Genomic DNA, 23,733 nt, shown 5'->3' on the forward strand with positions numbered 1-23,733 from the left:
TACGTTTCAGTTCATGGGATGACACCCAACCAACTAGCCACCCCGACAGGACTCGGTTTTTCTAAAAGATTACTTCGTCTCAATGGGTTCTAAGGGAAAGCTGGCTCAGGACATGCAATTGTTATGTCCTAATCTGAAGTTGAGAGAGGAGAGTGTGCAAGAGAGGAAAATGGGGAACCATTAATCTGACTTCAGTGAGAAAAAAACATCTTTTATATAATACAATGATATAATGATACCTAAACATGCCTCTTATAAAATAGAAATATAGATTCAAGAAAAATATAGAGAACAGCAAAAATTTTATATAAGAGAATATAGAAATAGATATGGCTATTTTATCATTGAAATAAAACCTTAAAATATATGAAAAAATCTGATTAATAGATCAAAATTAATAATGAACATTTTATCAGAAAAAATATTGAAATTAAAATAACAAAAGAATAAATTTAAAAAAGTAAAAAATATGCCTGATATCGAATAAGTTGAAGTCAGTGCTGTGATATGTCATAATAAGGCTGTAAAGTCCAAGAAAAAAAATAGAAAGTATCTTCAAACTTCAAAAGTGTGAGGAAAGTAAGCAGATTACAACCAGGAAACCACATGTCAGAGTTTCAGACTGCCAAAGACAGTAAGAGTGACATCTTCAAAAGTCGTACTTAAAGAGAAAGCCTGTGACTCCAGCCTGCTGTGCCCTCACAGGTCCCTCACGGGCCTGGAGGCCACAGGATCATTCTAGGAGAGGCCAACTCCCCACATTTTCCTACTTATGTGTCTTCCTTCAGACAACAGTCGAGTATTGTACTGAGTACACCAATAACTAGAGGATTACAGGAAAACTCAAAGTCTTCAAATGTCTTGTAAACAAACTACTCACTCTAGTCATACATAAGAAATATGAAGAAGGAAAAGATAAAAGAATGATCATTAAAAGTAAAATACAAACACAATGGTGTGGATTTTAAGTAATTCCAACAATTTTTGGAACAAAGTCATATTTTAAGTGTCAGTTATTCATACAGAAATCATAAACAATGTGACAGGATAGAAACAGAAAATATTAAAAAGTATCAAATATCTGATAAAAAATAATACAAAAGTATTGGGATTGCTGAGGCAGATACAATTTTATATATTATACCAGTCAACAAATATGTATTGTGTATTAATGTGCCAGACACAAAGCCAGATGCTGCAGTAGACAAAGAGAATCTATCGCTATATATAAAAGCCAAGTGACCAAAAGGCAGTGGAACGACCAGATGGCCAGAATGACCCGTGGCTATGACACACACTGTGGCGGCCAACCAGCCTGGTCAGGGGTAGGGCTGGCCAGCCAACTGCTCTCAGCCCCTCCCTCCTGCCAGCTTCGCCCCCCAATGGGTCTCCTACCCCAATCACTGAAGTGTGACCTTCAGTGAGTCTAAGTAAACACTTTCCAGTCTTCATAGACCAGGAACCTGAATGACGAGTGAGCAGGAGGAAAACTGCTCATGGTCTGGACCATCAGTCAGGTGTCAGGAGAGGTGTCCAGCACAACCACAATTCTCTCTCCACTGCTTATTACCAAAGAGGTCAGGCACATCACACCACGGCCTCTCTTTAGATGGTTTGTCAGCAGGGAACTAAACTGAATGAATTACCTGTCTAGGGAGAGGCTTAGAAACAGGAGCTGTAAGTGTCCCTGACACTAATGCACCTTTGAAGATTCAACTCATCTGAAAACCAAGAGCAAACATGTATACACCCTGCAAAGATCTTTGACACTAATAATTCGCCCTGGCTGGCCCTGCCCCCATCGCCTCCTCCTGACCCCCAACTCTGATTAGGGGTGGGCAGCATGAATTCATGCACTGGGCCTCTAGTACAGTGATGAACAATAAAAAAGAAATACCAACTGCCTCTCAAATAAGAATAATTGATACAGACAAATGTAAATGGGAAAAAAGATACAAGTGATACAGAGACTATGGAGCAAATAAGGAGTTCTAATGTTCCTGGCATTACAGATGAGGCCTGAACTTACGTTTTAAGTTATTTAGAAGAAATTTTTTAAATAGGATACTTACATTCGGGATGCTACTGTGCTTTCCAGCCTTCATTACCCTACATAACTCCATTCAAACTTGCTCAAGTATTGTCTTCCCTGACTTTTCCTTCCTCTTTATGACACATGTACAGATACACACACACTCACCTATAGTATCATAGTGGTATCTACCCATGCTGCCCACCACTTATCTCACATACTACATAGTCACTGACTTCTCCATCCGCAGTCTCCAGGACCCACTAAGCTCCATGAGGACAGAAAGTTTGCTTGTTCTACTTTTCACCACCATGGGCTAGCATAGGAATACCCTTTCTGTCTCTGTCTCAGTAGAAACTCCCAAAGTTCCCTCTTCCACTTCATGCGGGACTATATCTACAATACACTAATAAAAGAGAAACATGCAAATTGACTGTACCTCCACCATGCCCACAAGCTACACCCACCAGCCAATCAGGAGCAAGTATGCAAATTAACCCAACCAAGATGGCTGTGGCCACAGAGCGAGCAGACGGCTTGGATTTCCCCAGCAACGGAGGAAGCTAAGCTTCCCCCCCCCCCCACCCCCACTACCCGCTCTGGCCAGCCCTGGCCTCTGCTCAAGACTACAAGTTTCAATTATAGAAGATACATAAATTCCAGATACTAGGGTCTCCACTTGGGTCACCAGGGGACCTGGCTGGCCTGCAAACTACCACAGGCCTTTCATCCAGCCAGCCTCATACCCCAAGGGAAACCACACCCTGATCCGGGACACCCTTCAGGGCAAACCAGCCAGCCCCCACCCATGCACCAGGCCTCTATCCTATCTAATAAAAGAGTAATATGGAAATTGACTGGCACTCCAACACAAGATAACTGCCCCCATGTGGTCAAAGATGGCTACTCCCATGTGGACACAAGATGGTCATCACAAGATGGCCTGCAAAGGAGGGCACTTGGGGGTGACCAGGCCTGCAGAGGAGGATAGTTAGAGGCAATCAGGCTGACAGGGGAGCAGTTAGGCATCAGTAAGGCTGACAGGGGAGTGGTTAGGGGATGATCAGGTTGGCAGGCAGAAGCAGTTAGGGGCAATCAGGAAGGCAGGCAGGCGAGCAGTTGGGAGCCAGCAGTCCTGGGTTGTGAGAGGGATGTTCAACTGCCTATTTAGGTGTGAGGTATTCCAGATTGGAGTGGTTTCAATATGGGCAGAGGGACACTCTCCACACACACACACACACACACACACACACACACACACACGCAGAGGAAAGTTCAGATTCTGCATTGAATTATTGGCATTTCTGCTTCCAACCCTGGGACAAGAAAAACAAAAGCTTGCCTGTGTTCTTGAAATGGATTTGGAGTGATCTCTTTTATTCTTTTCAGTGTTTTATAGCAAATAAGAGCCAAATATAAATAATCTCTACAATTTATCTTTTCATGTGTATCATGGGCAAGTTTTTCAGCAAGAAAATTGTATAATATTTGACTTAAAACAGTAATAAATAAACTCACCAATTGCCAGAATTAATACCGCCTAATGAGTAACTGTTACAGTGGTAAAGCATAATGTTCTGCAAATTTTCAACTTCAAATTATGGCTCAATTCAGCTCACCTTTCAAAAAGGGTTAATGTTTTTGGCTGGCGATGCAGGCTGTGAAAGGACTTACAACTAAAAGAAGGGACAGATGCAGAGAGAAAGTTTATTTTCCCCGAAGGGAAAGAGCCTGTGCATAGCAAAGAACAAAAAGCTGCTCCCCCTTTTAAAGCCTTGCTGCTGTTGCTAGGAGACAAGGAAGGGATGGGGACATGGAGGCTGAAATTGCGCAGACATCAGGGAAGTTGCAGTTTGTTAGTTCTAAAGGCTGTAAAACACTCTTAAAGCAAAAGTTACAAAGAGTTCGAAAGAGCCTTGTTTGAAGGGGAGAAGGGAGGAGAACTTTCTACCTAGAGACTTCCTGATCAAATTATCCCTGAGTTGTAAAAATGGCAGGATGGAGGGGTTTGTCTGTAAGAATGTAGCCTTGAGAGTAGCTTATCTTGTCTTGTACTTTTAACACAGGGGCTGTTTGAATCAGAGGAGTGAACCATCTAGGGGTTTAATTACCAGATGATTCTCATAAATTGTGGAAGGCCACAGCAAAGAAAAAGAAAGGCCTTTTTTTCCCATCTCTAGATAAAGTATGACCTTTTGGATTCTGTGTATCACATGCCATCAGATCACTTTCCTCTACACACTTAAGATCCCATAGATTTATTTTGCCTATTTTCTCCTATAATTTATATTTTAAAAAATTCAAAAATGTGAGGCATATTAATTTAATCCCCTGGATATTTAACAAAAGGTTTTAATAACCTCGCTTTATTAAAATTCTAATTAAGGATTTATTCTACTTACTATTTGTATATTAAAAAATAATCCCAAAATTTAGCAGCTAAAAGCAACCATTTGATTTTGTTCACAAAAATATGGCTCAATCATTACACCTTAACACATCTGAAATTTTTTAAAGAGAATATTACCCTAGCCCGTTTTCTCAGTGGTTAGAGCATGGCCTGCAGACTGAAGGGTCTTGGGTTCGGTTTCGGTGAAGGGCATGTACCTCGCTGCACACTTGATCCCAGGTCCTGGATACAGATGAGTGTGGGAGGCAACCACTTGCTGTCTCTCTCTCACATCATGTTTCTCTCTATGTTTATCTCCTCCTCCCTTCCACTCTCTCTAAAATGTCAATGGAAAAAAAAAAAATCCCCTGGTGAGGATTAACAAAAACCAAACAAAGAATCTGACAGGGCTCAGCTGGGTGCTTCTGACTCGGGTTCTGTACTGTGACTGTAGTGAGATGTTGGCTGGGGCTGTAACAGCCGGAGAGGGGTCACTGGCTTGGTGAAGTCAAGTTCACTCTATAAGGACATTATATGGGATGAGAGATACGGATGCAGCCATCTCTGGAAGACCCATATTTGGGTTAGAAGCCATCAGCTGTTTGGTTGTATACACCAAAAATATCAGGAACGTTGTCTAAGTCTCTACAGCACATGTGTCAAACACAAGGCCCGCGGGCCAAATCCGTCCCGCCAGGCCTTGCAATGTGGCCCGCACCGCGCTGTCATCACTGCACTCCGCTGCGTTTCCATCACAATGACAGTTTATGACTGTTCAGTAAACCATTCGGCCAGCGATTTAGGCTGGATTTTAGATTTTGGCCCCTTCTCTGATTGAGTTCGACACCCCTACTCTACAGATATAAAATTAGTCTCCCACCTGTATCATCTTACAATTAACTTCAGTAACAATAAATTTCATTGCTAACCACCTTCTTAACCTGTCACTTCGCCACATAAATTGACAGAAAAGAGAGTTGTTAGTCTTAATACGAGATTTGATATTCCTTCATAGGCTCTGATGAAAGAAGAGAATTAATAGAAACGTTTACTAGATACCAGAGGAAATAGTGACATGTAAATTATTCCTACCCATTTAATTATGTCTCTTTAAAAGAATGGCTTTTATGGCTGCCATTTGATATTAATAAAGAAAAAAATAAGGAAAATGTTTATTAATCTTTTTATTAATTAATTTCTTTAAAACTTTTCATTAAAACAAAGAAGATAAGTGTATATGGAGTTCTATTTTCCTGCTAGACTGTGGTAAGTACTATATATCTAGGTATATACCTATACCTACATCTCTAAGTAATATATCCATATCTATGTTCAATCCTCATATCAACCTTCAGATGAAGTAGAGATTCAATGACATTAAGTCGTTTTCCAAAGTCACAGAGCTAATTTGTAGCAGAGCTCATTTGAAATCAGTATTCAGTGAGTTTAAAGCTTGTGCTCTTTCTGCAGCATTGTTTATATTAAAATATTACTCCAAGCGCATACTTTTTCTGGCTGGTGTGGTCACTGAATACTTTCTCAAAATTACTTTTCCTTGACAACTTATATTTTCTTAAAATTTTTTCAATAAAAATATTTCTACTAGTTAAGTAGATGATTCTCTTGAACTGCAGTCATTTGTTTCATATTGGCTTTCTCATCATCTGAAAATCTCAGAAATCTCAAAACAGTTGCAGAGGTGAGAATCTTTTCATTTATACTTGCATTCATTCAGCCATGGCTCAGAAATTCCATTCTAACTTGATAAAAAGAATCGTTAACACAACAGGGACCTTATTTTCTCACGGAATAAAATTTGTCACCAGACAGGTAATTTTATAACTCAGATCCTTCCAAATAACTTTACTTTGCTCAGATATCCAAAAATGGAACCAATCAGCTTACATATGTGTTATTAAAGAGAGGAAGCTGAAAATGCATTGCCATTAATACATTCCTGCAATCTATACAATTGAATCACTAACATCTTTACTATTTCAGTTTAAAAATATATATATTTTATTGATTTTTTTCTTTTTCTTTTTTAACAGAGAGGAAGGGAGAGAAATAGAGAGCTAGAAACATCGATGAGAGAGAAACATCAACCAGCTGCCCTTTGTACACCCCCTACCAGGGATGTGCCCGCAACGAATGTACATGCCCTTGACCGGAATCGAACCTGGGACCTTTCAGTCTACAGACAGACGCTCTACCACTGAGCCAAACCGGTTTTGGCTACTATTTCAGTTTTTATGTAGAACACATTTAGTTGCCATCTAAAATATACTTTTTTAAAAATCCTCACGAGAGGATATTTCTTGCACTGATTCTTAGAGAATGGAAGGGAGGAAGAGAGGGAAAGAGAAACATTGATGTGAGAGAGATACTTTGACTGGTTGTGACCTGACTGGGCCTGGGATCAAGCCCTTAACCCAGATACATGCCCTTGACCAGGAACTGAACCTGCGACCCTTCCGTGTGCAGGCTGGGTTGCTCTAACCACTAAGCAACTCTGGCCGTGTCTCAATACTTTAATAAATCATGTTTTCAAAGTGTGAATTATTATCCAGTTGAGATGATACTAATAGTCCTTCCATGTTCCAATGTGCCTGGTTTATGCCTGAGTTATACCAATCAAGGACTAGGGCTGGAGGAGTTTTTTAATCTTCTACCTTAGGCACTGTACCATACCATTTTGGGGTCACTGAGGACTACTGCAATGTTTGACAGAGAACTGTGAACTAACATCTAAATTAAGGGAAATTTAATTGTGCAAAAGTAATAGGTTCTTTATAGTGATTCACTATGACCCCTCATCCCCCCCCCCCCCACACACACACACACAACACACACTAAATGTTTTTTTTAAGTATGTTTTTATTTATTTCAAAGAGGAAGGAGAAGGAGAAAGGGATAAAAATGTCAATGATGACAGAGAATCATTGATTGGTTGCCTCCTGCACACCCCTTATTGAGGGTCAGGCCTGTAACTGGGCACATGCTTTGGCCTAACCAGGAACCTAATAGTGACTTCTTGGTTCATAGGTTGATGTTCAAACACTGAGTCATACTGGCCAGGCTCCCATTAAAATCTTTAAGGTGAGAACTCGCTGTTTCTCCTAACTTCACCATCCAGTTACAATGAAACTAGAGGCCTGGTGCATGAAATTTGTGCAGGGGGCTCGTCCCTTGCAGCCACAGTAGCTTACTTACCTCAGCCCTTGCAGCCCTGGCTTTGTCTAGAAAGTCATCCAGAAGGATGTCCGGAAGGACATCTGGCTGTCTGGTCTAATTAGCATATTATGCTTTTATTATTATAGATAAATTTCAGAATTGCTCCATCATGCACATGTACATTTTTCCTAATTATTTTTTTAAATATATATGTTATTGATTTTTTACAGAGAGGAAGGGAGAGAGATAGAGAACTAGAAACGGCGATGATAGACTAGCTGCCTCTTGCATACCCCCTACCGAGGATGTGCCTGCAACCAAGGTACATGCCCTTGACCAGAATTGAACCCGGGACCTTTCAGTCCGCAGGCCGATGCTCTACCACGAGCAAAACTGGTTTCGGCCATTTTTCCTAATTAAAGACAGCTAAATATTCCTAAAGTATAGCTCCAATTTTCTGATACAATGTGAAATTTTCCTGAAATTTCTATGAAACTTTATAAGAATAGAAACAGTAAAGTAAATCAATATATTGAATTCAATAAATAGTATTGTTAATTGGGAAAACAATTCTATACTAGAACAAGTAACTACCTTTTATAGATCTAGAGAATGACAAAATGAACTTAACTAAATATTAAGTTAAATGTTGTAATGATGGTTACAACATTTAACTTAATATTTTAAAGTTAATCAAGAGATATTTTAGAATCTTTTAGATAATTAACACTAGAATTTCAAAAGTCAATTACTATGCTTGGGATGTTTGAAAAATATAATTCCTATTAGATGTTCTTCTATTGAATTGAATATTAAATAATAGATTTTATTGTGCAAAAGTCAAGGAAGAATGCAGACAGTGAGGCAGAGCAGAATGATTTATTGTACCACCAATTATAATTTAATGAAATAAAACAAACAACACTGAATATGTATTTTCTACCTCTACATGAGAATAACTGTGTAAAATAAGAAACTAACTATAAAAATGTTATATCATTTAAATAAACTTCCCACAGATAACCAAAGATGAATATTTATTCTAATAGGGTGGAGGCTTATTTAAAAGTATGCTGTCATATTAATATGCTAAATCCCAAAAAAAGCTCTCCTCTCTTTTTAAAATAATATAATAGCCTATACATTTTCTGATTATATGTATAGGAAAATGTGACATAACACTATTGTTAAGAAGAACTAAATACAATTTTATCAGTGTAAAATACTATATATATACTGAGCAACCACAGTATTATGAGTCATTTTAACAGCAGAGTAATTTACGGGGTTTAAAATGACCTAAATTGGATGAATTTTTCCAAGTAAAAAAACTGTGACTCAAACAGTGTTAAAGACTTATATCTGCCAAAACATCTTCCAGCACCTTGATTTAATTACAATAATCTAATTGGGGGGGAGGGGGAATTCCAAGGAATAAAGAATTCTGCTAGTGAAAACAACACTAAAATAGTTATACATATATTTCTGATATTTTAGCAGTGAGTTTTAGTTCCTTCTAAAATCTTGAAAAGGTACATACTATGAATTTATTTAGTTCACACACATCACATTTTTTAAAATGTTGCCAAGAGTTAGATGAATAAAAATATATGCCAAAAAGCTGTATTCTACAAAGAATATATTTTCAATTTTTAGCCACTTATTTTACTTAACACTGCTTTTTATATATATAATTTATATTAACATAGAAATGTAAAATTATAAACTTGGAAAAACTCTATAAACTTTCCTTTTTGTACTTCCAAGGAGAAGTGAAGAACATAGGAGAATTTAGAAAAAATGATTACAACACTTCTATCCACTAAGTAATATCTATTTAAAAGAAACTGTTTCAGTTATTTATATAACAACAAAGGGATGCCTAGTATAATTTATATTCATCTTAGGACACAAAATACCTTTTTACATTTTGGTTAAGAATTATCAAATTATCCCTCAGTCCATGTATGTGCAATGCCCTTTCTGAGGTGTTTATTCAATAATCTAAGAAAACATCCCGTCTCCTATTTTGTATTGTTTCTAGCAAAATAATAATTCTGTGCAGGCTATAAGGTCTGCAGTTAAAAATAAAATAAAAAGATGAATAGAACTGGTTACTAAATAATGACATTGTGTTCTATTGAAAAACAACAACACACAATGTAGAAGACAAGAATTCACAAGTCTGTGTTTAAATAAACATTTTAGAGGTGGACCTCTATCATTCGAAATATCAATGTTACAGAAAACATCCATAATCACACTGCATGGAAAATTTACCTCGCATGTCCTTTCATTCCTTGACCATTTTCATATGTTTGAAACAGTTTGAACTATTTCAGCCTCATAAGTTTTAAGTCCAATTCCCATTTATCGAATTGAAAAAAGTAGCAATTTTATTTTGGGAAATGAATAGGGAAAAAATTGGACAAGAAACTTGGTTACTACATAGATGATCTCATATAGTTTTGTTACTTTCCTATGAAGTCTAAAAAAAAAAAAAAAGACCTCTGAAATATATTCAAACAGAATCTTTTTACATTTAGAGATAAGTGAATACTCATACCTGCAAATGAAAATACACATACCCCTACATCTGTCTTTCTGAATATTTCTCTCTAGTCTAGACTCAACTTTTTTTGAGAAAAAAGGGGGGGGAAAATAGAGCTTTAGAAAATTATATTCCAATGTTTTATCATACATATGTTTTAAAATGCTTCTCTCCTTTAAAATGCTTAGGACTAACTTCGAAAAACTAAATTCCCCATGGAGTACGTAAAATAGTAACAAAATCTTCATCATCTACTACTCCTATACTTAGACCTTCATAGTAATCTTCAAATTCACCATATGACACTTCATCAGACTTGCTGCAGGCATCTTGTAATGTTTCCAGAAAAGATAATTTGATTTCTTCCTCTGTGGAATGGCCTGCAAAACAGTATCAATGATGTAACAATCTCCATAAACGTACAGGAAAATGACTATAGATAGTAAAAATACATAATCACCTTGTAAAACCGTTTCAACAATTTGAAATCTTATGGCCAACTACCCTGTAATTTAAGTATTTTCTTGCATGAACTAGAATTTAAGGATAATACTTTAACACACATTGAAAGCATCTTTTAAACTTCTGATAAGGTGCATCCTATTTGTATGGGCAAAATAACAGTTACAGCTGTTGGTATTCTTATATTTCTTAATGTTTTAAAGGACTCTGCTTCATTCTCATTAAGAAATCATTTCAAATCATTTCAAATATTTACATCCTGTTAACACAGTGATGTAATGTGTGAAAGGCATGTCTCATTCAGGCATTAGTTATTTTGTCAATCAGTTACTCATGACTGCAGCTAGAAAAGCATTACTGCAAACACAAGATTCAAAGGCTGTTGGAAATGTTTGTGGAAGACCTTATATTTTAATCTCTGACATTAAGTAGGCTATTTCCATTGGGTTATATTAGATAAGATTGACTTTATCCTCTAAGAAGACGCTATTGAGAATCATATATGTTAAAAATTTTAATTATTTAGTTTATTATTTAAAGAGAGAACATAAAATATCCAATTTATCCTTCTTAAGATTCATTTTATTTTATTTTAATTCAGAAAGAAAACAATAAGCTATTTAAATAAGTAACTTTGATCATATTATGGTCATTTAGAGGGGGAGACCGATCTCTCTTTAATAGCATTTTCTTGGGAAGCTTCCACTGATCACCCAATGTAGTTGATCCATCAAAGAACTCTGCTCACTAATTTGTCACCCCTTCACTCCTACCCTCCTGGCACTGATCTACTCTCAGGATCTGAGAATAGAGCAGGAAAAAAGACATTCATTAATTTTTTTATTAAAAAAAGAATTAAAATATGAAAGGAAGCTATAGATGATCAGGTAATACACAAAGAAAATAAACAGAAGCCCATATACAAAAGCAAAAAAAAAAAAAAAAAAAGGTTAGAAAAAATCTGTGACTCTATAAATCATTTTATTTTTTTAAATGTATTGTTTTATTTAAGGATAGTTGCTATAAATAATTTTAAGTCTCATTTAAAATAACAAACTTAAATGAGAATGCCACCTTAATTGTTTGTCTAATAGGACAGGCAAAATTATGGTCAGAGTTGGATCTTTTTCAAGCACTGGAGGTTCTATAATGGACTTAGATAACAGTTCATTCAAACTAAAAGAATAAAATCTGCTTTGAATATCAAAATGTTTAATGTCTTATAAAAACATGTATAAGAAATAAAGAACAGTGATTATTTTTTAAAGAACAGGTTGAATAAACAAGGATTGAATAACTGTGCCATACGGAGATGGTAATATAAAACAATAAAGTAAATTTGTGATTGTTAGTCAACGATAATCAAGATCTAATCTATATAAAAATATATACATGTTGGCAGAGGAGATTTCTCTCTGTTTACCATCCATATTTTTAACAATTAAGTTTTCACACTTTTTTTTTCTAAAAAAACATTTTTATTTAAATTTGTTTCAAATATTCAAGCAATGTATACATCCTTTGTATTCCCACCAGAAAATATCCACTCTATCATTTGTAACTTTTCTTTTGCTTCTTAGTATTTTTATAAACAGCATTAGGTTTCTAATACTAGTGCATAGAAAAACACTTGATAAATTCCATTTCTATTAAAGCTGAAAATACTTTTTAAAATAAATTGAACTAAAAAGAAAATATTTCCTATAGTTAAATTAAATTGTCTGATCTAAAAGCATTAATTTGAAATTATTAAATTTTAAATAATATATATCCTAAAGATATATATGTTTATAAATTATAATTTGTAATGATAGATGTAGCAAAATGATAGATGTAGCAAAAGGGTGTTTTTTATTTTTTTAAATAACAGATTTTCCTCTTTTTAAGATTATTTGGTTTGCTAGCTTATCCTCTTCAATATGAATGCAAAAACAAGGTATGTAATTACTTAAACTAACAAAGGTTTATCCCTCAACAAAAAAATGCCCTCACTAAGAATTCACCAACACATAACAAACAAACAAACAAAAAAACTGGAGCTACTTAAGCAATTTAATTAAGATTATCAGAGAGAAGAAGATAAAAAGAAAAATACGTGGTATTGAAAGCACCTTATTTTGAAAAATGTAAACGATTTTGTTCTTATCTTTAGTAAGACAATTTAAAGAAAAAAAAAAGGAGGGGATGGCATAGATTTTAAGGGAAAACATATATACTACAGATAACTAAATAATATTAGAAATTCTTTTTCGGCAACTGTAGTTCATTTAGTCATTGATAAGCAAATTAGGCTATTTTGACCTGAAATGTATTATTAAAAATTGGGAATCCAGTAGTGATTATTAGCCTAATTATTAGCCTAATCTTCATACAAATTCTTTTTTTCTCACTTCACAATTAAAAGTAATAAATAAACTGTTTGCAAGGGTTAATAACAGAAATAAACTAAAGTAATTATAGTGTATCTTTTTAATATTAAAAAAGGAAAATTCTAGAACAATAGCCTTCTGTAGTATTTATCAGTACATAAAAGTATGAATTAGAAAGAGATTGTTCATTAAATATAAATTATGAATAATCAATAAACATACAAAAATATGTTTAATCTATTTAATAATCAGGGAAATGCAAATTTAAAAAATATAGCCTATTAAATTGGCAAAAATCTGAGGTAAAATAAAATTTCCAACTAATGGCAGTATAATCTGGTATAGCTGTCTTACAAAGCATTTTGGAAGTATCAATTAAAACTTGAAGTGTTGATATTCTAGGTCTTGATATTACCCCAAGAAAATAGGCCAAATAAACAAACTCATTATTCTATTGATTGCACATCAATAAATAGAAATTAAAAGTCTTCCAATAGAAGACCAGCCAGGTAGATAAGTTTTTACACTATTTTTTGCTAAGAAATGGGTAACCTGCACTCCATTATAATATACTGACTTTTTAAAAGAATAACATGCAGCAAATAAAAATAAGATAGCTCAACATGGATTAACTTAGAAATAGTTCTAAAACATACCCTATATAATAAAAGCTTAATATGTTAAGTATCAGGTCGTATGGTCAGCCATTCAATCAATCAAGTGTAATATGCTAATGATATGCTAAAGCAACTCAACTGCTGACTATGACATGCACTAAACACCAGGGGGCAGACACTCCAACTGGCAGGCTGGCTTGCTTTTGGGGTCCAGCCAATAAGGACTGAACAAGATAGGCCAGGCATGCCCTGGAGCCCTCCAGCAGCCCCTCCCCAGCTGGCCAACTTCCTGCATCCATCCCCAGTCCAATTGTGCATTAGTGGGGTCCCTCGGCCTGGCCTGCTCCCTCTTGCAATCCAGGTTGAAGGACAATCCCCCAGTGCATGAATTTTGTACACTGAGCTTCTAATTGTTGAATAAGATAGCAAACTACATAACAATATGTTTAGTGAACCATCATGAAAAAACTTCTAAAATTATTAGATATTTATAGCACATATAAAGTATGATTGAAATATATGTACATATTAGAAGCCCAGTGCATGAATTCATGCATGGGCAGGGTCCCTTGGCCTGGCCAGCCAGGGGGGAGGTACCATGGGAGGTTGGCCCCAGCAGCAAGCTAACCAACGGCTTATTCCGTAAGGAATTGGGCTCCCTCTTCCCTCCTGTCTGGGTCTGGGATGTAGGTGAACTAGATTCGTGCTGTCAGGTTGCTAGCAGCAAGGTCTGAATTAGTGTGTGTCATAGCTACTGGCTGGTCATTCTGGTAATTCTGATCATTCTGGCCGTTTGGTCATAACAATAGCTTAGGCTTTTATATATAGAGAGAGATTAAATAATAGCAATTGCTACCTCTTTAAAGGGAAATGCAATGTAAAGTGGCCAAATGCTTTCTATATAATGAAAAATTAACTTATAAATTTATTATGTATTTATAAGTGAACTTTTATTATATAAAGTCAGAAGAAATATAGTAGGTAACGAATCTCTAGAATTACTTTGAGATGTTCTCTATATCTTCAAATTTTCATACACACACACACACACACACACACACACACACACATATATATATATATATATATATATATATATACACACACATATAGATTCATTATATATGTTGCTCTACACTTAGAGAAAGACATTCCTTCATTCTACCTTAAATATTCAAGTACAAGCACATTCAGAGAACTGCACATGTAATTATCTATTCTCTATATCTATTCTTTTATTTTTAACTCAAATTCCTCAATAGCTGAATAAGAAATAAAGGTTCAATCTTGATTATAAACACTGAAGAAAAAATAAGTAGGCAATAAACCTGAGAATTTTTAAATGAAGGTCAAAGAGCCCTCACTTTTTTAGTTAAAATATAATTATTTATTCCTCCCTAATGGCCTCAGGTCTACATTATAAACTAATATTATTTGAAGATATTACTTTCATTAAGTAACATTTTAGAAATCGAGTGGATTTTACCTCATAATAATTACCTGAAATTACTTGAGGGTGCTTCTTTGCACAATAGCATTTTCTTATGTCTATGATAGGCACACTGCCAGTTTTGTTGAAATCTAGTTTCATAAAGGCCTAAATAATAAGAGAAATGTTATTTTTTTCTATAAAATCATTAGACATGCAAACCTCATTTTTTATTCTGCAGTAGTTATTTATAAGCCTTAAACAAGACAATTTAAAAATACTAAACTGATGTATGAAAGAAGCATCATGAATGCAAGAAAAAGGCATTGGAGCAAAAATATAAGGTGCTTGTAATAGTCTTCTCCCAGGGCATTCACACGGCCATCCATCAGTCTGCATTGTCTTTGGCCTGATCTCTTCTTTTTAATAGTATAAGGGCACCAGTCATAGTGGATTAGAGCCCACCTGAATCATTCCATTTTAACTGAATTACCTCTTTGATTTTAGTGATGGACTATTTGGAAGTCACTTTTAAATCAAGATAATTCTGGTAACTTGTCTTAGCCATTTATCAGTTTCATATGAATCTTAAGCTGGAAGTTACCTGAGAGGAGTTTTACCTAACATGTGTACAGAGGAGGAAAGCCAGGGCAACAGAGGTTAAGTTACTTGGCCAAAGTCAAGGTGCTGGAAAGTGGTAGAACTAATACTGGAGTGCAGGTTACCTGTGTTGACCCTAAGAAACAAGATACCTGCTAAGAAGGGCTCCTGGTGGCTAACTGGTCTCAAGTGTATAAATAGAGCTTAGCAGCCCTGTCTAAACAGGGCCCTCACACAGACCCTGCTTCAGGGAGAAGCCTGCACTGAACTGCCGGCCCACCTGCACTGTGTCCTGCTGTAGGAGCCCGCCCTTATAGAGGGGTTCCTGAAGTTGTGTTTCAACCAATAGGACTGAGACTTGCTCTGTTCAATTGGAGCTGTGCAGCTATATCCTCATTAGCATCTTATTGACCATTAAGATAAGCTCACTGACCAATCAGGACACTAATTTTTGGACCAGCCAAACTTCAAGGATTTGGAGTTCTCTATTGTATGAGGATGAACTAATTGAGATCCAGGGTCGGAGACTTCTCTCTCTATAAGTCCGCCTTCTCTGGCTCAGGGAGTACACTTTCCCTCTCTGTTGAAGGCTACAACACTTTCCCCGGCTGGAGCTGAAACACTGAAGATGTCACATCAGGTAGAATGAAGCAGAGCTCAGAGCCGAGCAGAGCAGGCAGACTGACAGGAGCAGAGCTTTGTGAGAGGGCCTCACCCAAGGGCCACCTCTGAGGACCATCTTGCAGCCACGCTGTTTCACACTTGGGCTGTTTGTACTGGATCAAGTTTCCTTTTTCACTGACCCCCAAATTGGGGATTCCTATTGAAAGTGAATTGGTGCCATGGTTCGCATAAAACTGATAAATGGCTAAGACAAGTTACCAGAATTATCTTGATTTAAAAGTGACTTCCAAATATTCCATCACTAAAATCAAAGAGGTAATTCAGGTAAAATGGAATGATTCAGGTGGGCTCTAATCCAATATGACTGGTGCCCTTACACTAGAAAAAGAAGAGATTAGGCCAAAGACAACACAGACTGATGGATGGCCATGTGAACGCCCTGGGAGAAGACTATTACAAGCCAAGAAAAGAAACTCCAGGAGAAACCAAACCTGCTGACACCTTGATCTTGCACTTGTAGCCTCCAGGATTTACAGACAATAGATTTCTGTTGGTTATGCCCCCAATCTATGGTTCTTGTTATGACAGCCTTAGCAAACTAATACAGTACTTCAAAACTCTACTTTTGTCCTCTATTCCAAAAACCAAGATATCGGAGACAATTCTCCAGTTTCTACTTCTGATACTCAAACCTATCACCAGGATATGTGAAGCACAAATGAATGCAAATGTATAAACACTATGAGGAGAATTTGTTTGGCTTAAGGCTTTTATTGTGTTTTTGGCCAGCAGAGATTTGATATTTTTCTATTTGAGGTATAGACACTTGATGTAATGTCTATACCATTTTATACACAATAACTTTGTTCAGTATTAGGTACATATACACTTGATATTAAGTATGTAAACAAAAGAAAAAGAAAACTGCATTGCTCAAAAGTATGTTCTAGAATGCTACCAGAACTGGAGTAATACGTGGTTCCCTATAAAATCAGTACTCCTGTTTTTAATTCCAATGTAACATAATCATTTTAATCTTCATTTTAACAGTGTGCTTATTATAAAAAAAAAAAAACACACACAGAGAACCACCTTAGTCATCCTAAGGTAACAGATATTGTGTCTTGACCATGGAAACACAACAAGAAGAATTTTACATGTATTATCTCATTCAATCCTTATACCGACTCTGTGAGATAAGGGACTGAGGTTCAGGATATTTAAAAACACATATAGTCACATAGCTAGTAGTTTATGGAGCCAAAAATTTATGGAACTAGTAATTTGTGAACCAAAATTTGATTAAGATTTTATTTTCCTTTATATTATTTTCCTAAAACAAATGCATAGATTATTTAGATGTATCCTGGGAGAATTATATTTGTATATGTTTGTTTATGTTTTATTAAAATCAAGATACATTCCAGATAAAGGGATTTAGAACATTTTCAAGGTAATTCATTCAAGTCTTATAATAAGGAACTTAACAATCTATTAAAAGTAACTATTTAAAGCCCAGTATGTGTGGCTCAGTTGGCTGAGCACTGTCCTATGCATTAGGAGGTTACCAATTCGATTCGTGGTCAGGGCATATGCCAGGGTTGCAGGTTCAATCCCCACTAGGGGGCATGCAGGAGTCAGCCAATCAGGAGTCAGCCAATCAATGTTTCTCTCTCTTCAATGTTTCTGTCTCTTCCTCTCCCTTGCTCTATCTGAAATCAATAACATATTTTTTTGAAAGTAACTGTTTAAAAGGTTACTTAATAAAGTTACCTTTCGAACAAATGATTTTCTGTATTCATTCATTTCACCAATAATGGCACGTCTGAATTCTCCATAGTCAACCTTGCCATTGCCATTGTCATTCAGAATTAGCCATGAAGACTCAAAATCCTAGAAATAACACAGAGACCAATGACTCTTACACCTTCGGTTGTGCATGACCACAAGATAATACAATAATATTTTGTTACATCTTTTATAGTCCTAAACAAGAGAGAGGACTTAAGAAAATTCCCTCCAAATTATATTCAAATCCAATCAAAGGCACTGAGAAAGCTATTTAAAGAAACTCTGTGGTGAACAGTTCTGTAAATGTAATAATCATTTAAGAATGACAATAAGACACAAATTGTCTTTTTAAATTTATTTTCTTTCCATGCAAGAATAAAAAGTGCTTATTGTTTGCTTAGTTTGGGACACTTAATTATTTTTATATATTATATCTGTGACAATTGAAAAATCACTTCAGGTTCTGGAATGCCTCCAATAGCATTAGAAGCAGTAATTGCATTTCTGCTGATCTTCAGGCTTGAAAGTATAAAGCATAATATTTGAATGATTCTAATACTATTCCATAATTTACAGCATAAGGTGTTTTGAGTAAATCTCTTATGCTAGTTTGTTCATTTTACCATTGCCACTTATTGCTTTGATAAATGCACTACTTAATAGAATATTCTATTTCCAGAGTTCTTATAACAAAGGAATCACTCCATGAGATTTTCTTAAATTCAGGTTTCAGTTGTTAGCTTTAAATGATAATGTAAATAAAACATCTGACAAGGTAACTAACAAATAATAGTGAAGCAGGATAGTAAGTTAAGAAAATTGCTTGGCAAGTGGGCCGGGGAAACGGAGACAGACAGTTGAACAAGCTGGCCACTCAATTTACAGCCAGATGCAGAAGGTCACCAAGGGTAGGGAACCCAGGTGCCTAGCAATGAGCAAAACTAGTGCTGGATCTCACCCCCAGGGTGGCCTTTCCTCCCCTGGCATATGGCTGGGCATGGGATTTAGACTCTCTGACCTCTCCCTAGAAATAACTGTATTTCCGCTCCAGAAAAGCAGCAAATCCAAGCAGGTGATGCCAGAAACAGCTGCAAAGACTAGTGACCCCCTGCCCTGGCCCTGCCCAATCATTAGAGAGACCATGACTCTGAAAGGTCACACCTGGAAAAGCTGATGAGATCTCCCATAAATCCCCAGCCTTTAAAAACACCTGCAAAACAAAGGGCCCAGAATACTCCCTCTTCCTGGGAGCATGTCCTCACCTTTGCTCCCCCTCCATCCCCACCTTCTTTCCTCTCAGACATGCATCTCCTACATTTAAAGGGTCCTGAGGAGACCTGCAACCAGGGGGGAGCAATGGGCAGCAGCACCAGCTCATCCAGGGCTCACCCCCTGCACCTGTCTCCACGGCCCCTTTCCTCCGACTCCCCAGTGAGCCAAAGCAGCCCTGCCTACTTTCCTGTTGCTTCTTGATCCCAGGCTCTTCCTTGTTTCACTGCCCCCAGCTGTAGTAAATGTACTCTCAAAATCACCTGGACTTGTGTTGTAAAATCTTTCCTGCACCAAGTTAAGAACCACACACCACCTGCTGGCCCTGAGGCAGACCCGCTCGGACCGGGTCCCCTTTCCACTAATAACAGGTGCTCAAAAAACATTCTCTTCTACTTCCTCCTAATTTTTCAAATAAAACTTCAGTAAGAAAAACGAAATTTCAACAACCCATACATTTGTTTGTTTGCCTTAATGACCTATACATGATACAGACTTTAAGTGTCTGTAAAATGAGCTTTTAAGTGTGAATTCATAACTAATATGGATAGGAAAAAATGAATTTGGTAACCCAACTCATGGAATGCTAGATTTAAAAGACAATGCTTGAGGCTTAAAATACATAATTCTCAAAACTTGAGTAAGTTATCAAGTGTGGCCACAAATTTATATAACCCCCAAAATATGGTACAGAATGAAAAATTATAATTACGATAGTTGAAGAAAACAGGTTTATTCAGTGATTGTTGAATTAAGTTATTTATGGTGCATACCAATTTTTTTTTCTAGGTGATTCAATGCATATCTTTATGCAGACATCTTTGCACAAATAAATAAATTTGTGCAAAGATGTCTGCATAAAGATATGTATTGCAGCATTTATTATAATAATTATAAACTGGAAATAACCAATAGAAAAGTGGTTAGTAAAGCAAGTTTTAAAAGAAAAGGTTATTTTTTGTATGTTAAGTATTTATATGTTATTCTGATCTTAAGATTTTTTAACTTTATTTTTATCTTACAGTATTACAGATGTCCCCCCTTTGCCCACTTCCACCCCCAACCTTCCCTCTGACCATTTCCACGCTGTTGTCTGTGTCTGTGGGCTATGCATATATGTTCTTTGGCTAATCCCTTCACCTTCTTTCATCCAGTCCCCACCTCCCTCTGAGAGCTGTCAGTGTTCAATGTGTCTATGCCTCTGTTTATATTCTTATTTTATAGCCATTTAATTTTGCTTATCATTGCACGGCCAGTCTCAGTGATGTGGGAGGGGGGTGGGGGGACGAGATAGGAAATATTATCTAAACTAATAAAAGAGAAACATGCAAATTGATAGTACCTCTACCACGTACACAAGCCACATCCACAAACCAATCAGGAGCAAGTATGCAAATTAACCCAACCAAGATATCTACGGCCACGAAGCTAGTATGAGACTTGGGCTTTCCTGGTGATGGAGGAAGCCAAGCTTTCTGGCCTGCCCTGGCCTCTGCTCAAGGTTACAAAGTTTCAATTAAAGAAGATAAATAAATCCAAGATACCAGGGCCTCTGCTTGGGTTGCTAAGGGGCATGACTGGCCTGCAAACCACCACAGGCCCCTCACCCAGGCTGCCTCCCACCCCAAGGGAACCCCCACCCTGATCCAGGACACCCTTCAGGGCAAATCAGCTGGCCCCCACCCATGTACCAGGCCTCTATCCTTTCTAATAAAAGAGTAATATGCAGATTGACCATCACTCCAACACACAAGATGGCTGCCCCCATGTGGTCAAAGATCCTGCCCCCATGTGGACACAAGATGGCCTCCACAAGATGGCCAGCAGGGGAGGGCAGTTGGGAGGGACCAGGCCTGCAAGGGAGGGCAGCTGGGGGTGACCAGGCTGGCAGAGGAGGAAAGTTGGGGTGACCAGGCTTCCAGGGAAGGGCAGTTGGGGGAGACCCAGGCCTGCAGGGGAGAGTAGTTGGGGGGACCAGGCCAATAGGGGAGGGCAGTTGGAGAGAACCAGGCCTGCAGGGGAGGGCAGTTAGGGGTGACCAGGCCTGAAGGGGAGAGCAATTAGGCATCAATCAGGCTGGCAGGGGAGTGGTTTTTGTAGGGGTGTCGAACTCAATCAGAGAAGGGGCCAAAATCTAAAATCCAGCCTAAATCGCGGGCCGAATGGTTTACTGAACAGTCATAAACTGTCATTGTGATGGAAACGCAGCGGAGTGCAGTGATGACAGCGCGGTGCGGGCCACATTGCAAGGCCTGGCGGGACGGATTTGGCCCGCGGGCCTTGTGTTTGACACATGTGGGTTAGGGGATGATCAGTTTGGCAGGCAGAAGAGGTTAGAGGCAATCAGAAAGGCAGGCAGGTGAGCAGTTGGGAGCCAGCAGTCCTGGATTGTGAGAGGGATGTCCAACTGCCCATTTAGGCCCGATCCCAGTAGAATTGGGCCTAAATGGGCAGTCAGACATCCCTTGAGGGGTCCTAGATTGGAGAGGGTGCAGGTTGGACTGAGGGACACACACCCCATGCATAAATTTCATGCACCCGGTGTCTAATTTAAAAATATATGAGAATAAAAGAAAATTTACTTATATTCCCATATAAGTAAATTTACTTATTTTCTGTTAGATGCCTTGCACAATTTTTTTGTTTTTATTCCTGAATCTAATCATAAAAATTTAGCAAATCAACCAAAAAGGGAACTATTGTGGTGATGCAGAAAAAGTACTAGACTGCATGTTCAATATGGCTCAGTGGTTGAACTTCGACCTATGAACCAGGAGGTCATGGTTCAATTCTCAGTCAGGGCACATGCCCAGTTTGGGGGCTTGATCCTCAGTGGGGAGCATGCAGATGGAGCCAATCAATGATTATCTCTCTTCATTGATGTTTCTATCCCTCTATCTCTCTCTTTATATATGTACACTTATATAAAGAAAGAGTACTAGACTGGCCTGAATTATCTAGGTTCTAGTTTTATCTCAGTTATTAATTACCTGTGTATTGTGGATAAAGACACCAAGGTTGCCCTGGCTCATAGTGCAGTGGTTAGAGTGTTAGTTCGTGCACCCAAGGGTCTCAGGTTCGATTCCCAGTCAAGGTGTGCACCTGGTTTGCAACTTTACTCCCTGCCCCTTATTGGGACTCCTGCCCCCAGTTGGGTTTGTTTATGGGAGGCAACCAGTCCATGGTCGAGATTTCTCTTTCTCTCTCTCTCTTCTCTAATATCACTAAAAATAAAGAAAGAAATAGAGCAGGAAATAAGAAGTGCCCTGCAGCTGAAACCGGTTTGGCTCAGTGGATAGAGCGTCAGCCTGCGGACTGAAAAGTCCCAGGTTCAATTCCGGTCAAGGGCATTTACCTTGGTTGCGGGCACATCCCTGGTAGGGTGTGTGCAAGAGGCAGCTGATCAATGATTCTCTTTCATTGATGTTTCTAACTCTCTATCCCTCTTCTGCTCTGTAAAAAATCAGTAAAATGTATTTTTTTTTTAAAAAGTGCCCTGCATCTGCCCTAATGGTTTAATTCCATTTGCAGGCACAGCCAGACAATACTTAAAAAGTAGCATACAGAAAAGAAAATGGGTAAATGAGAGAGAGAGAAGACCCGGGATCCCGAGACCAGATGGGTGCTCCTGTAGATAGAAGAGTCAGGGCTGTGCTCTCTGTAGAGAAAACTATGGTCTGAATGATGAGAAAATCCAGCATGCAGAGGTCTAGACCAGCGGTCGGCAAGCTGCGGCTCTTGAGCCAAATGCGGCTCTTTGGCCCCTTGTGTGCGGCTCTTTGGCCCCTTGTGTGTGGGCTCGCGTACAGTGCAATTGAAACTTTGTGGCCCATTCGCAAAGTATATTTTTGGCTCTCAAAAGAAATTTCAATCGTTGTACTCTTGATATTTGGCTCTATGGACTAATGAGTTTACTGACCTCTGGTAGAGGAAGGTTACTCCACAGCAGAGCAACAGCATGTGCAAAGGCTCTGGGGGTGGGGACTGAGGGCCTGAACAATTTGTAATTCCTGGACAGGCCACACTCCCTCTCCCCTCATGCCTTCACATGTGCTTCTCCTTTCTGTGACTGATCCATTGTCTGAGCCACACCCCTCCCCTCCTGTCTGCTTAATTCCTCATGTTAAAAATTCAGCTGGGATATGTTCTCCTCCAGGAATCCTTCCATGATCTTCCCTATAACTCAATTTGAAATTTATCCCATGTATTCTGAAAGCATGATCTACGTAACAGATATCATTTTGTAATCATTTTATCTTTCTATTCTTTTATTATGAAGACCTTTAAGGATAGAGCATATCTTTCAGAGCTTTGGATAATGGCTAGTTAATATGCTCTTAATAAACAGAGTGTATACATTTGAATCATATGATAATGTATACACTCTTTGAATTATTATAAAGTCAGTGTTTATTAACATATAGTT

General features: G+C 37.6%; 1 protein-coding gene across 4 annotated transcripts in view; it reads right to left on the bottom strand.

Moving 5' to 3' along the window:
• Nucleotides 1-9,709: 9,709 nt before the first annotated feature.
• CAPS2 (calcyphosine 2) overlaps nt 9,710-23,733 on the bottom strand; it is a 50,691-nt gene continuing 36,667 nt past the window's right edge. For all 4 annotated transcript variants that reach the window (XM_036457722.2, XM_045588268.1, XM_036457720.2 and 1 more), the window contains 3 exons: nt 18,021-18,140; nt 15,095-15,191; nt 9,710-10,526 (listed from right to left, as the gene is read on the bottom strand). In XM_036457722.2, the coding sequence (XP_036313615.1) occupies nt 10,351-10,526; nt 15,095-15,191; nt 18,021-18,140 (393 nt within the window). In that variant the 3' untranslated portion in view covers nt 9,710-10,350. The remainder of the gene's footprint in view (nt 10,527-15,094; nt 15,192-18,020; nt 18,141-23,733) is intronic.

This window comes from Pipistrellus kuhlii, unplaced genomic scaffold (assembly GCF_014108245.1).
Source record: "Pipistrellus kuhlii isolate mPipKuh1 unplaced genomic scaffold, mPipKuh1.p scaffold_m20_p_3, whole genome shotgun sequence".
Lineage (NCBI taxonomy): Eukaryota > Metazoa > Chordata > Mammalia > Chiroptera > Vespertilionidae > Pipistrellus > Pipistrellus kuhlii.